Source organism: Ahaetulla prasina, chromosome 1 (genome assembly GCF_028640845.1).
Source record: "Ahaetulla prasina isolate Xishuangbanna chromosome 1, ASM2864084v1, whole genome shotgun sequence".
Taxonomy (NCBI): domain Eukaryota; kingdom Metazoa; phylum Chordata; class Lepidosauria; order Squamata; family Colubridae; genus Ahaetulla; species Ahaetulla prasina.
Genome location: NC_080539.1, coordinates 320883557 through 320899088, shown reverse-complemented (window position 1 = coordinate 320899088; position 15532 = coordinate 320883557). Strand labels below are relative to the sequence as shown.

Genomic DNA, 15532 nt, shown 5'->3' with positions numbered 1-15532 from the left:
GTGATGAAACTGTACTTATCTGAACAGAAATAATCACAAGGCTAAAGGAAATGAAATTTGTTGCTATATGATGGTTACGTATCCTTATTAAACCAATATTCTTTGCTAATAGTGCAACTGACATGTGTAGAAATTCAGAATATGTGCAGCTATACACATTTACTTGGAAGTATGTTCTACTTAAACAAGAGCATGCTTTCCTATGTTGTGTGGTTAGAATTGTGTTCTGTCTTAGACTTAGCACATGTTGAAGCAACAGGATTATTAAAGCAGCAACATGTTTATGATGAAAGGGCAGAATAGGGGTATGTAGCCTAAGGATTAGTTTAATACTTAATTAGTACTAATATTGTTTATTAGCCTCAATTCTTTTGAGGAAATAAAAGATTTAAGTATGAATTAAATGTATTAAATGATCTCCCAGTTAATTTCAATCCATTCTCAGATCAGTGTTATTGTAAAGAAACCAAAGAGCCTTTATAGCATTCAACTTAAATGCTTTTATTGACAGGATCTTGAACAGTAAGCAAACAATGCTTAAGTGTCATTCAAATTCACTTTTCCACATTTCAACCTCAAGGTAGAAAAAAATAAATATAAATATTCATAAATAAATTAAAAACACAATAAAACGTTTTCATGGAAAACTTATGTCAAACCATTCAGACCACTTCAACGATGTATGATCAGTTAAAGTTACAATGGACATTAATAAACAAAGAACTATAGTACGTGGACAACATAGCTATTCATTAATCTAGAAAATGAAATTGTCTTTTTCGCAGTTAAGTTAGACAATTGCTAAGTGATCAAAACACAATATTGCCTGGAACACAGTAGTTATTGTTAATCAGCTGCACTAGATACCCAGCACCATATCAAAATTCCAATCATTAAACCAACAGATTAATTAGCTAATGCTAGTGAATAGTAAGGAGGGTAGGGAGTCACCAACCCAGCCATGTTGAACATGCTATGAAACTGCTAGTTCTCATGGGTGGGGACAAAACAGATTCCATGCGATTTGCTACATCTCTGGAAGAAGAATCGGGCCTTGTGAGAGGCTGCGAAGCAGTCCTTCAGCAAAGTCATTTCACTCCAGATGGGCTGCCCGTACCTCACGCCAGCATGGAGGCGCTTCGTTTTCCCCAGGCCTTGGGACTCCGAGAGTGGCTCCTTTGCGGCCTAAGGCCCCATGCAGGAACAGCAGCAGCAGCAGCAGCAGCGGCAGCAGCAAGACGGGGTAGGAACGATGATTTCACCCAGCCCCGCGATTATTGCTCGGGGACTCGGTCCCCTCACAAAGCCAGCAAAGTAGGGGAGCTGAGGGAGTCGGAAGAGGGCTCGTTGCTGCTACTTCCTTTCCTATGAGCCGCTGCGCAGCTGGGGAAAGAATCGGTCTCGGGGTAAGTGAAGACGAAGGAGGAGGTGTAGGTGCTGGGGCAGGGCGTGCAGGTCACCACCGGGGTGCAAAGGGGCTCCAGATCCGCGGTGACCGCTGGCCCCAGGGGCTCCCAGTCCGCGGCGTAAAAGGAAGAGGAGCCGGACAGATCCATGTCGGGTACAGATCGCGGCGTCCCGCGGGCGGAGCGGGCGAAGAAGTCGTCGAAAGGCTCGGCCTTCAGCTCCAAGCCACTGCTCTCCTTCGTGGGCTCTGCCCGGGTGGGCTCCGGCAGTAGCGGGAGGGCGAAAGCCGCCTCTTCGGACTCGGGAGAGCTGGCCACGGGCGCATCGGCTAACAGATCCAGGGACGAGACCGCCAGCTCTTCCGAGAACTGTAACTCCTCGGGGATCTTGCAGGCAGGGCGGTGAGCGGCCAGCACGAATTCCAGCTTTTCCTTCTCTTTGAGCAGGTTGGCGATTTCTGTCTGGAGCGCGGACTTCTCTTCCTCCAGTTGGTCGGTTTCCTGCGGACACACAAGAAGGGGAGGGACAAGTCAGTCAGCTCTTGGGCGGAAAAAGAGCCGGGGGCAGAGAGGCAGGGACAGAGGGAGCTCAGCCGGCGGGCGCTAACCGGGGATACTCACCGCTTGCAGGGTATCGGTCAGCTCCCTTCTCCGGTTGCGGCATTTAGCGGCTGCCATCTTGTTCCTTTCTCTCCGAATCCTCCTTTTCTCCTCCTCTTCTGGCGTCAGCTATGGAGAGAGAACAGCATGCCCGTCAGTACTAGTACCGGAGCCCGGGAAGTGCCCGTTTCTTCCTTTACCTCCGCCTTCAAGGCTCAGCTATGAAATGCAAGTCTTACAGGCGGCTCAGTAGAGCCAAACGAGCCAACGTATTCTTAAGGGGCAGACCCACCTCCTAGCAGAATTATTTCGGATCTCCGTGCAACTGCCCTTCCCTTCCTAAGGAACAGTCAATTACCGGCTAACTATGCCTCCTTTCTCGCCAAGTACCTAACCCATAAACCAGAACTTTCCCTCCCAATTGCTTGTCAGGCAAAAGGTAACGTACACACCTGTTCAACTTTGCCCCTTCTGCCAATGCTTTGCCCTCTGTTTCCAGTCGTCTTGACTATTCCAGCTCTTGGGTATACACCAGTTTGAGAAGCGGCGAGCCCATAGGGATGGGTGCGATTCTGCGAAGGGGCCACTGAAGAGCTCAGAGTTGGTTGGACCATCCACTGCAAGTCAGGGCTTGTGGAGATGGCAGTCACCGTAGGGACAAAGTTAGTGCCGGAGGCAGCTAGGTCCGTGCAGAAATCCTAACAAGACATAAACCAGGAAACTTCATTAAAAAAAACAAAAAACCGGGAGAGGCGGGGCAGGGAGAAAGATACGACGCACACTGTGAATGCATTCTCGCTCAAGAGAACGGTGGGTTATTTTGAGCTCGGCCTGCAGTCCCTTGAGCTGCATTAATCGGACGCTATTAACACCATCACCGAGCTACACATGAACAGGGGCTTGTTAAAAATATCTCTGACGTCCGAGCTGACGCAAACGTCGCTCCGGAGTCTCCTGAATGAAGTCGCGTTTTATCAATGAAATTGTTTTACGCACCCACTGCTAAGCACGTCTGCCGGATTCAAGTCCCTCCCCACTCCGTTAATCTAGAGTATTTAAGAGGAGCCGAAACCAGAAACCCCCCCTCCCCGCCATAAGCGACTGATAGTCTCTATGAGAAGTGATAAATAGTCCCTTTGAGAAGGGACAAGAAATAACACTAATTGCAAAATACAAAAATCAGGAAGAGAAAGGCAGGCATCGCGTGCCGGTCAGATAAAACTCTTTTAAGTCCCCATCCGCTTGCATTAAATGTTACTGCCGGACCCGACAGCAATAGAGAAACAGTCACGTTCTTCCTACCCCAACCCACCCCCGGCCCAAGTCACTGTCCCAGTTCCTCACCTGTGGGTTAACAGGCGAACCCATGCTGGAGAAAGAGTCCGCGGGAGAAGGATAGTAAGTGAGACTGTCCCCCGCCGGGGAAGCACTACTGCAGCGGGAGGAAGACGCGTCGTAGTCAGCGGTGAAGCCTTGGAACATCATGTCGGAGAATCTGGGATTATTATACAAACCCTTCAGGTTGGTATATCTATCCCAGATTAAAATCCGAATGGAGTGGCTCTTGAGGCGAATAGGTTACTTGTAAACTCCAGTTACTTCCGTGCCTTAGCTCCTTCGAACACTGCTTAATTCTGTCCTGGAGTAAAGCGGTACCTCCGCCTTTTATTGTGAATGAACCTACGTCACAAGGAGGAGCGTAGTAGGGATCACGATTCTATTCTAGGTGATCCAAAATTGTATGATAACATCAGAATTCCTCTCAACGTAATCCAGAAGCCCTCCCTAATGGATTGTGATGCTTCTATAAGAAGATTCGCGAGAGGTCTCGACTTTTAAAAGTCTAGGGAGCCGACTACAAAGTCTTCGGCTCAACCTAGCTTGGAAACCCAACTGACGTACATATCCTTATATGGCATATAACATCCTGTGCAGGGGTGTGACTGACGGGAACCGCTCGAGGGCTGAAGCCAAATGGGATGGTGCGTGTTTGTGGTAACGGCAGGGGGAGTAAAAGTAATAGCCGCAGCAAACGGATTATGCATGCAGAATTGTGTCCATTTAGTGCTGACCAGACACTGACATGACATGACGCTTTAAAGAGACAGAACTTTAATTGTCTATTTAGCTCATGACCTCCACAAGAAGAAACAGTGAAGCCTTTGCTAAGATCGAGCTGATACCGAATTATTCCTCTCGAAAGATTTCAAAATCACTGAACTTTATGTACAGTATTTGTTTTCTCAAAATTTGCATAGTTTTTACATAATACACACATACCTGTCTAGAAGATTCTCCCCCTCCCTGCTGGAGGAGAGGAATGTAGTATACCATTAAGGTTAAGATTAGGATAAGAATTAAATTAAAATGTTGGATAATTTTTCACTTGGTTTTTTTTTTATCACGTAAGTTTTGGAATTCCATATTCAGGCAATACTGAAAAATAGCTATGCTGGAAAATGTTTGCTCTTATGAACAGTCATTTATATTCTGGGATTATAGCAGTTTTCATCATTCTCCATTTATAACTTCAGACATCAACAGATAATCCTTCACATAGAGCTTTTGCTCTACCCTACATATTCCAAATCATCTCTAGTCGGGGCTAAACTTGCAAGGGTTCAATAAAAATATATAACTGAGGAATCTTGGGCTGGTCACACACTCTCAGTCCAACTTAACTCATAGGTTATTGTTGTAGAGAATCTTGTATTGTGCTGAGCTCATACAAATATTAATACTAGTGATACAGCAACATTTTCAAATCTATCGTTATTTAGGTAACTTTAAAAACATGTTTACAATCAATATTTTCTAGGATCAATAACTAACAATCATTATACTGCTAAACCAAAATTCAGTAGAATATGTACCTCAGACAACTTACATTAGTTCATTTGTTACAGGGATTAAGTTATTAGTAAATTTATTACAGCTATTTTATTCATTTTTAATATCAACATAGTATTTTTTTATAAAAAACTGCAATCCTATATATGCTTTAAGTTGAATAATTCTTACCTACTCCCTTTCTAATAAGGAACATATTTTGAAACTATTTTGTATATAAAATATTCTTAAGGATAAAGTTTCACTTGGTAGTATAGAAAATAGTTTGCCTATGTATATGCCAATAGGTTTTTTTAAATCACTCTCTTTTGCATTGTTTTTAAAAAACATGTTTTCACCCACATGCTATATAGAAAGTATAATAGAAGAGCAGCATGTAGCTGAATGATGAGATCACTGTAAGATGTTTTTCTATCTAGTGGGTGAAAGATTATCAAAGAGAAGATACACAGTCTTTACAGCCAATTGTAGATTTATTTTGACAGTCATGTCAAGTTCATCTCTTTCATAATAATAAGAGGATTAGTTCTTACGAAAGATTAGTTTTCACACTACAGAGGTTGTTTGGGTCCATGCAAAGGAACATCATTGGCACCACTCTATGCAGTTACAAAACTTCATTCGATTCACCAGTGTCAGCATTTTACTGTGTAGTAATAACAATGCACTAAAATGCAGGAAAAGAAACTTAGCATGTGAATAGTTTATTTAGAAAAGTATTAAACATATAACTCAATGATTTTGAAACTGTTTCAAAATTGTCTGTGAGTTTACCTTTATACTCTGCAAATAAAATACAGTTCACCTGAGGTAGTTCTTTAGAGTGATTCACTTATGGAGATAACGTCTAGTCAATGTGTTGCCTTCTGTAAGCCCCAACATACCCAGCGCCAGAGGGTTTCAGTTGAGGAAATGAGTATTTCAGAAACAACTGACTTGCTCCTCATTTCAGAGCTCAAAGTATAGCATTTTTTTTGTGGCCAGAGTTCCTCACCTATAGATTGTTTCATCTTTATGTTTCATTTTACTATAGAGTTAACATAATAGATACAAACTTAAAGTGAACCACTCCAAACTCGATTGCAGAAAATATGACTTCAGTAGCAGAGTTGTTAATGCCTGGAATGCACTACCAGACTCTGTGGTCTCATCCCAAACCCCAAAAATTTTAACCTAAGACTATCTACTGTTGACCTCACCCCATTCCTAAGAGGTCTGTAAGGGGCGTGCATAAGAGCACCAGCATGCTACCATCCCTGTCCTAATGTTGCCTTTAATTGTATTCACTTTGTGTATTCAATTCATGCTTATATGTATTCTCTAATATGTATTCAACAAAACAAACAAGATCAAGACCAAAATACTTGAATAGGTGAGATCCAACTCTCTGCCTGTTTTCTCAATTAGCCACACACACACAAAAAAAGAGTTAAGATAATACTGTCAATTTTACTTTGAAGGTTGTGGAATTCAATCACTAGAAAGTCCTGACTGCAAGCAGATTTGAAAATGTCAACAGATTAATGAGCAAATGATTTAGAAGTTGTGTTTCTATTGGGGTACTCAGTTTTCAAGTTATACATCACACTTTCTCACATAGGGTTAGTAATTCTGCTATATGATCTGTTTCTATAAGATGAGCTAATTTTTGTCACTGTATTGTGCTGCTATACATTCCTGGTTAGGGTTTTAAACATTTGTGTAATATCGATAGTTCAGGTTATGGGAACCATGGGAACCATTTTTTATTGTGATTACGGATAATTTCCCTTCTCAACCGAATTGTTTCTGGATTAGAAGCCATAGCAAACACGGATGGCATGTATGGAAAATACAGCCTAATGTTCCTTAACGTTGACGGGAAAGGGCGGAGGGGCGGGGGATGGACAACCATCCTGCACGTTTAAGATCAATATAATCACGAGACATTATATCATACAAAGGCGCTTTCTAGAAGAGCTGAGTTGATCAATTCTTCAAAACGCCAGCCAACTTTGGCGATTTATTGTTAACAGAAGATCCCAGAAATTATGCAACGTCGGGGAAGACAACCCAGGCTGAGAGGTGTTCAATTCTGCCCCCAGTGGACGCGAGGATATTTGGGAAGAAGCCATGGAGCTGCGGTAACAAGCCGCGGAGATTTCTCCTTTCCCGGAGCTGCAGTTTGTTATGATCCTACTGTTTGTTGCAGGGGAAGCCCAGAACCACCCACCGTCATGCAGGGTTGACAGACAGGCCGGGCCTGGAGCCAGCTCGCTCTCGCCCGCCGTGGGAGCCAATAAGGAGGAGACCTCAGAGGGCCGCGGCAGGGAAAGCGGCGGGACGAGCCTGGCACTGTCGCGTGTTTACAGCAACAGAAAGAGCCCCTCTCCCCAGCAGTTTCTAGGCAGGGGAGGAGCTTCGCGCCGCCGCAGCCGGCTGCGATTCCTGCTGCCTGAGCTCATAGGCCAAATGCAGAAGCTGATGTTACCATGTGGCCGCCGCTGAACGAAGCATTTGGGCTATGGAAGCGAAGGGAATTGGGCCAGCTGCTATTTCCAGGTTTCCTCGTCACAGGCCTGTGACAGAAGCCTTGGAGTGGAGCGATTCTCCTCTTGGGCGGGGCTTGAAGCCCTGGCCGCGCGATCCAGTTTCTCGCTTCCCAGATTACTTAAATTAGATCAGACCCTGAGGAGGTTGTGGTTAACTTCAAACTCTGAACGAAAAAAATGGAATAATTAATTCCTCCTTTGTGCAGTTAGTTATTTTGCTTATTCGCAGACACACATTATCAGCTGGGCACCCGAACCTTCTTTCCACCCGGAGAAAAAGGAAGTCTGGTACTGTGTAGAGTCGAAACGCTTATTAGATTCTTCTCATTTCTCCCAGAGCTCCAGGCGGCTAATAAACCGTTTAGTTTTACAGATACTTCTTAGATAACACACTGGCTACCAGCTTCAGGCAGCAAATTTCAAGTGTCATAAAAAGACAGCAACGTATAATTTAGCACGTTATTGTTAAGGAAAAATAATACTTGTGGCTGTCTTTGATCAGTGCGGTGACCTGGCATGCCTTTTCTTCGTCGTTTATAGTCTATAAACTCCCATTAAATTTTATTTCCCTTGAGAGACCTGCCTTTATAATAATTGATAGGGATACATTTACCGGAAATTGATATTAGGAATTCCCTCCTAAGCATTTTTTTAAAAGATATCCCACATTAAGAAGTGATAGGACCCAACAGAATACTATGTATCTTAAAACTAAATACTTGTGCTGAAAGCAGGCTTTAGAGTAGGCTTATCCTATTCAATAATAGACCTGATTGAATTATTTGATTTCAAAAGTCAGAGCTGATACTTGGACACAATGGAACTGTTTTGCTTTGGTCAGTAAAATCAGTATTTGATTAAAATATTGTAATCTCATACTCCAGTGTAGGAAGTTAGTACCCACCCCGTCCCAGAAGAATGAAATATTTTGGAAAATATTAAAAAGGGCAGAATAATATATTTCCCTGGATGAGAAATGGAGAAACATGTTTTAATGACAAAACAGCTCCCTGCCTCCCGCCACCTTTGTCAATGGGCCAGAGGCAGAAACTCATTCTCCCCACCTTTGTCAATGGACCATTATCTGCAACACAATAGGACCCATCTAGCAACAGAAACTCACCACATGGCACCTGGGAAGATTACATCAACCAGCAAGGCTAGCTAAGACCCCCACCCCCTGGGGGTCTGACAACCAATCAGGATACTCTTCCTGTCCCCCTGGAAGTTCAAAGCTTAGAGAGAACATAAAACCAGGGCGCGCACAGCACCTCGCCCTTTTCTGTTCAGGAACTCAAACCATGTGAATCTGTCCACCATTAAACCATCTTTCCAAGCAGTCTCTATGTTTCCAGTGTCTTTTTCCCCACTTGGAACTGAACCCAGATGGACATTTCTTCCAACACCAGTGTGCAAAGAATTGGAAATGTACACAATAGTCCATATGAAAGCTTATATCACAGATAGCAATTTGCTTAAAATTAAGATGCCTATTAAAGTTTGGCTGGTGATTTGAAACAATACGCTCATATTTAGATGCATATATTGTGGAGTTGTGTTTTCCTCATAACACTAGTGCACACATTTATATTACATCTGTGTACAACAGGGAAAAAAAGAAGTATTAGTATGATATTGTCAAATGAAAAAGAGTACTGCAACTGAGAGCTGCACCCATATTTGCCTCTTGAAGCATTGCAAACACTCAAATCTATGGTCTTGTAGTATAGATTAGGAAGTGTTTCCTAGTAGGAAATAGCACAAGCTCTAATCTACTGTGTTTGCTGAATACAATAAGAGACTTACCTTGGTACACAGACCAAATAAAGATGCTAGATAATAAATGTCACAAAGAAGATATAAGTCATGGATTTGGAGTAACATACAGGCATTGGACCTAATTAATAGTATTTCTTCGTCCAAAATAAAGGTAACTATGCTCTGAGGGCTGTAACATGCACATTGCTTTTTGTTTCCAATATTGGAGTGTGGACATGCAAGATATGCAACCTTCATGCTTCCCAAATCTCTAGCTGAATTTTAGTCCAGGAAAAATTAGGCAGGAGTATACATAGGTCTATGATTCTTCTTTTACTGCCATTTGGACATGATTTATAAGTTGGTAGTTGAGAAATTTTACCCGCTGCATTAATCTCAAACAGCAGAGTGGAACTATAATCTCTAATCATTTAGACACTGCAATAGATAGATTATTATGATAAAACTTGTTTCAAAGTGTTTGCAGAAAATATAAAGACACCAAAAGTCACAAAGTTGTCAAAATTATGCCTACATTAATCTGTGGCTTGGCCTGGAAGCTCTCCAGAATCAAATTGTCTTTACAGAACAATCTAGATGTATGACATGGTACAAAATTAAGATTGATAATGAATGTAGACATGATGAGTAAAGGCTTTAAGAACATTGGTTTCCATTTACAAATGTCACTCATTAGTACTACAAATATTGTTCACCAGTTGTTCGCCAATTCTTAGCTATTATTTAGGAGTATGGTAGCCTCTGTGGTTAGGATGCTGGGTTGGAGGTTAGCAAGCCCACATTCGAGATCTGAGAGCTGCTGTGGGGCTGGGTAAGTTCTTGTCCTTTGCTCCAGCTCTTCCTGGGACAAGAAAGGAACCTCTAGCTGGGTGTCCCCCAAGTAACACTGGCTAATCCTTTCAACCCAGAAGCACCTCATTATCAATGACACCTCAGTGCTTCTGACACAAGTGTGATGCCAGTCATTACTTATTGATATTGTCATTTTAAAGTGCATCTAGCATACCTCTGAAGTACTAACTCACTGTTCACAATCAAAGGAGTCCATTAACATCATAGTTGGGAAATAAAGCAAAACCATTTTTGGTAAAGCCAGTTTTGGAAAGCTGGATTGGGCAATTTCTAGACTTGGAGATAAGTGCAGGTCTCAGCAGGCCTGTCATATGGCTAGAAAATAAGCTATTTTTACTTATCCTTCGTGTTCCAGAAGAAGAGAATCCAATGAAGATAATTGCCCGAGAATCCCACAAATCCTAATCATTACTGTAACCCTTGTCATAAGGTTAATTTAACAACAATTTTAAATTAGTTACTAATTTATTTTGCTTTCGTAAACCTCTTTCCTTCTCTAGTGTAAATCTGAACAGTTTTAAAGCTCTCCAAAAACATTTCAAAATGAACAATTCAGTTTTATCATGTTCCTACACTACCATTTTGTTTTTTCAATATGTCCCTAATCTAGGAAATAAATAATATATGAAGAAATTTCCAAGACTTTTCTTGATTCATCAGATTAATTTGGCATTTCTTCCCAACAAGTGGGAAATTAATAAAGACTAAACTTTGCCTAAATATTTTCTAGCAAAGACTGGGAATATATGGCTCTCCTGTATCCATTATTGCATAGTGTCACTCATGTGTCACTCATCCACAATAGAAAAGCAGGATGTGGGCAGTCAAATTACAGTTAATACACTTCCTTATTACGATAGGCAAGGAAAACTGAAGTGTGTGTTTACAGGTGACAGCCGTTGTATGCCAAACCTGTAGCTGTGGCTGGCAAAGTCTAGAATTATCACATAAAGTTCTGTTAAAACAAGCTCTGTGTAAAGATGCATATCTATCACAGTCATAGTAGATTCCAACATATACTTCTAAATTTTATCAGGACATTTAACATAAAGTACCATGAGAGAATGACTTATACTGATTTGTACATTGCTTTACATTAGGAGCTGCTTACATATTATAGTATAGGTAATCCTTGATTTATTAATATTTGTTTAATTGTAGGTCAAAGTTACAACAGCATTGGGAAAATGATCTCAAAGTTACTACCATCACAAAAAGTATACACACTATACTAGACCAATTATGACAGAATGACTTTTACTGCTTTGTGCATTGCTTTACTTTATGAGCTGCTTACATATTGTAGTACAGGTAATCCTTAATTCATGAAATGTTTCTCATTTCTGAACCCTAAATGTGTTTCTACCATTTCCATTATCTTTTCATAGACTATTTGCATCACTAGTAGTAAACATGAAATACAAAAATCAAGAAGCAGTGAAATTAGATTACTCAAATAAATTAAAGCTGCAAATGTAATCCCCACAGAACTTAAAACAGAAAAAAATGGATTGGATTCATGCTATACTTATACTGTTAATCACATTACATCACTAATCAGGACTTATATGAAAAATTCACTTTATCAAACAAAAAAAGCAGTATTTCATTCAGTGCAGGTAAGTATTGAATTTCTGAGAACAATGAAGAGACTGAAGGTGAAACAGAGAGTTCAATAATACTCTCAAACCACTATTCTCTCAAAGGCCTTCAACATACTTTATAGCATCAGCATTGTTCATTATAAGCTCACATGTTCTACTATTTGGAAATCCTTGTCTGATAACTGTGAAAAATCTATCCAACTCCCCTTGATATAGTTGCAACACTGTAAGTATTTGAAACACTGTAAGTGTTTGAATCAAACAAAAGAAGACCACCTGCGCACAAAATCCAATCCGGCTTTCTATAATTTTGTGAACAACAAACTTAAAGACTCGAGATCCATCCCACCTCTAAAAGGATCTAACAGTAAAGAATATAATGATGAAACAGTTAAAGCAAACCTCTTTAACACATTCTTCGGCTCAGTCTTTGTTAACAGCAATGGCTCATACCCAACGTTCCCCAGTAGTACCACCAATGATCACAACGACCTAACACAAATAGATTTCACATAAGATAATGTTGAAAAGGCCCTTCGCAAACTGAAACCATCTCTATCTATTGGACCTGATGGTCTATGTGCATACTTTTTAAAAAAGATTTCCACTAATATAGCAGAACCCCTAGGCATAATCTTTGAAAAATCTTTCAGGACCAGCTCCCTTCCCAAACTATGGTCACTAGCCACAGTCATCCCTGTCTTCAAAAAAGGAGACCCCAGCCTAGTTGAAAATTACAGACCAATTTCTTTATGCTGCGTCACCTGCAAAGTAATGGAATCAATCATCAACCAATCCATCACCCTCCACCTAGAAACAAACAACCTACTTTCTAATAAACAATTTGGTTTCAGAAAAAAATTATCCTGTAATTTACAACTTCTTCACTTCAAAAACATATGGACTACAAATCTTGATCAGGGCAAAGCAATAGATGCAATTTACATAGACTTCTGTAAAGCTTTTGACTCAGTGGTACATGACAAACGTCTTCTAAAACTAAAATCCTATGGCATCTCCAGACCCCTCCATAATTGGATAACAGCGTTCTTGTCAAACAGACAACAAATGGTCAAAATAGGCAGTGCCCTATCAAATCCTGCTTCTGTCAATAGCGGTGTCCCCCAAGGCAGCATTCTAGGACCAACACTCTTCATATTATACATTAACGACCTCTGTGACCATATTATAAGTAATTGTGTTCTCTTTGCTGATGATGTTAAACTATTCAACAGTACCAACAATACAGCTACCCTTCAAAAAGACCCTGACTGTGTCAGAATGGTCAAAAACTTGGCAACTCCAAATCTCAACCAGCAAATGCTCTGTCTTACACATTGGAAAAAAGAATCTGAACACTAAATACAAGCTCGATGGACATTACCTTGTTGATGGCCCCCACCCTGTTAAACACCTTGGAGTTTTCATATCAAATAATCTAAGTGCCAAAGCCCACTGCAACTACATCGCAAAAAAGGCTTTAAGAGCTATAAACTTAATCTTGTGTAGCTTCTTCTCCAGAAAGATTACACTACTAACCAGAGCATATAAAACATTCGCTAGACCAATTCTTGAATACAGCTCGCCTGTCTGGAACCCACACCTCATTTCTGACATAAATACAATTGAGCGTGTCCAGAAATATTTTACAAGAAGAGTCCTCCACTCCTCTGATTACAACAAAATACCTTATGCCACCAGACTTGAAATCCTGGGTTTAGAAAATTTAGAACTCCGCCGCCTTCTACATGACTTGAGTTTAACTCATAGAATCATCTGTTACAATGTCCTTCCTGTTGAAGACTACTTCAGCTTCAATCGCAACAATACAAGAACACACAATAGATTTAAGCTTAATATAAACCGTTCCAATCTTGGTTGCAGAAAATATGACTTCAGTAACAGAGTTGTTAATGCCTGGAATGCACTACCTGACTCTGTAGTCTCTTCCCAAAATCCCCAAAGCTTTAATCAAAGACTATCTACTATTGACCTCACCCCATTCCTAAGAGGTCGGTAAGGGGCGTGCATAAGAGCACCAGCGGTGCCCACCGTTCCTGTCCTAATGTTCCCTTTGATTGTATCCAATTCATATAGTTATTTCATGCTTATGCTTATATATACTATTGTGACAAATAAATAAATAAATAAATAAATAAAAGTATGGAATCCGTGTTATTTACTAACATACTTCCGAGATACTTCATTTTGGTTTCTGAAACCTTTCTGAAACAGCAAATCAATTTTTAAGTATGTGTCACTGATAGGAACACTAAAACTATGAATATATGTGCACAAGAAGTTGGACGAGTTCAAACTTTAAATGTTTATGTCTTTTTTATATTCTAATCTGCTTTTTTAAGCAGTGATATTAGATTTCTTGTGTTGAAACTTTTCACATTCTTCTTGGCTCAGTCTGAACCCTTCATTCCCAGATATAGTTTCACTTCTCATGGTATTGCTGAAATCTCAGTAGAAAGCCAGTTGAATGACCTGCAGAAATTTTGGTTTATTCTCTATCCCTTGTAAACATTTTTGAAATACCAATAAAGCAGGAAGGTCTTTACCTTCCATTATTGAAATACATATCTTGTACACTTGCACTTGGATATTGTTTATACATAACCTAGGTCCTGGGTAGGTTTTGATCAAGTACATAGTAAATTTTGGGAAAGCATAAATCTATTTTTAACCTGGTATACTATTAGCCCAATACAATACAATAGCTATGTCCAAACATAGGATATAGGAATATTTTAAGAATGAGTATAAAGACAGAGATAAAGACAACTTCTGTTCAAAGTACCATAAAAAGAAACAGATTGGAACGCAAGATGCTGGCTCTCATTCTAGATAAGCTTACAGACAATAATGGCCTACAAAATGCTTAAACTTTATAAATCAGAAGCAGTCTGTCTTTGGAGATCTGCCGCTTTGAAAAGAAAGATGCTAAAAGCTTAGATTAGCAATGACTATTTTGCTCTGGGAGATTGATAAAGGTCTCTTATGGATCCCATTGATACTGTTTGATTAATGGAATGCAGTAGATTCCTGAATTAATCTATTCAGGATATCTTATCAACCATCATTATTATAAAATGTATATTCCTGTCAAAGTCCTGGTCTTGTTATGGCATGCAGAAATGGAATAATAATTTTTCCTCAGTGTCAAGTCCAATTTATTAGAAAACTCAGGGCTATGAAACTCAGGGCTAAGAAGGCAATGAGAAGGCGTATTCTCATCGTTAGCATGATCAGTCCAGGAGTGAAATGCTACCGGTTCGCACTGTTTCGGGCAAATCTATAGCGGCGGTGGTACATGGTTCAGGGAACCGGTAGAGGTGGCAGCACGAGGCGCCGCCCACCCAGCCAGATGTCATTACTTCCTGGTTTTAACCAGGAAGTAACCTGTTTTTGACCCTCTGCGCATGTGCAGAAGGCTTTGCACAAGCACAGAGGATCCAAAATCGCACATGACGCACACGGGCGGAGCGCGCACTTCCGAACTGGTAGGGAAGGTAAGTAGATTTCACCCCTGGATCTGTCCCAAACAAATGCATGTTGTGCCCATTTTGTGATAGTACTATGGATAAAGTATCTTACCTCCATTGCAAGTTGCTGAGCATCCAGTTGGCAGACTCTGTAAACTGCTTAGAGAGGGCTATAGAACATTATGGACCAGTATATTAGACTCTAAGTGCTATTGCTATGTAGATAGGTAATTAGGTATTTATTTTATCACATTTAGAATGACCACCCACTTTAAGATGACTTTGGGTATCTTAAAATGTTATTTATAAGGAACTGCAATAAAAGAGATATTGTCAGTTTGAATTATTCCCTGTAATGTTAATACTGTACTGTTTGAATTCTGGAGACTTTTTTCAAGCCTGTACACGATTATCTGTCA

General features: G+C 40.5%; 1 protein-coding gene across 1 annotated transcript; it reads right to left on the bottom strand.

The window, feature by feature from the left end:
* Positions 1–415: 415 nt before the first annotated feature.
* Positions 416–4297, bottom strand: FOS (Fos proto-oncogene, AP-1 transcription factor subunit). Its single transcript, XM_058162384.1, has 4 exons — positions 3351–4297; positions 2459–2704; positions 2028–2135; positions 416–1907 (listed from the first exon to the last, which is right to left on the bottom strand). Exons 1-4 carry the CDS (start codon positions 3489–3491, stop codon positions 1299–1301), a joined length of 1104 nt encoding a protein of 367 aa, XP_058018367.1. The 5' UTR covers positions 3492–4297; the 3' UTR covers positions 416–1298.
* Positions 4298–15532: the final 11235 nt, after the last annotated feature.

Coding starts and splice junctions, on each gene's coding strand:
- FOS (XM_058162384.1), bottom strand. CDS start 3,491: ATGATGTTCCAAGGCTTCACCGCTGACTACGACGCGTCTTCCTCCCGC. Junction 2,136..2,458: donor GAAGGGGCAAAGTTGAACAG/GTGTGTACGTTA, acceptor CTCTCTCCATAG/CTGACGCCAGAAGAGGAGGA. Junction 1,908..2,027: donor TGACCGATACCCTGCAAGCG/GTGAGTATCCCC, acceptor GTGTGTCCGCAG/GAAACCGACCAACTGGAGGA.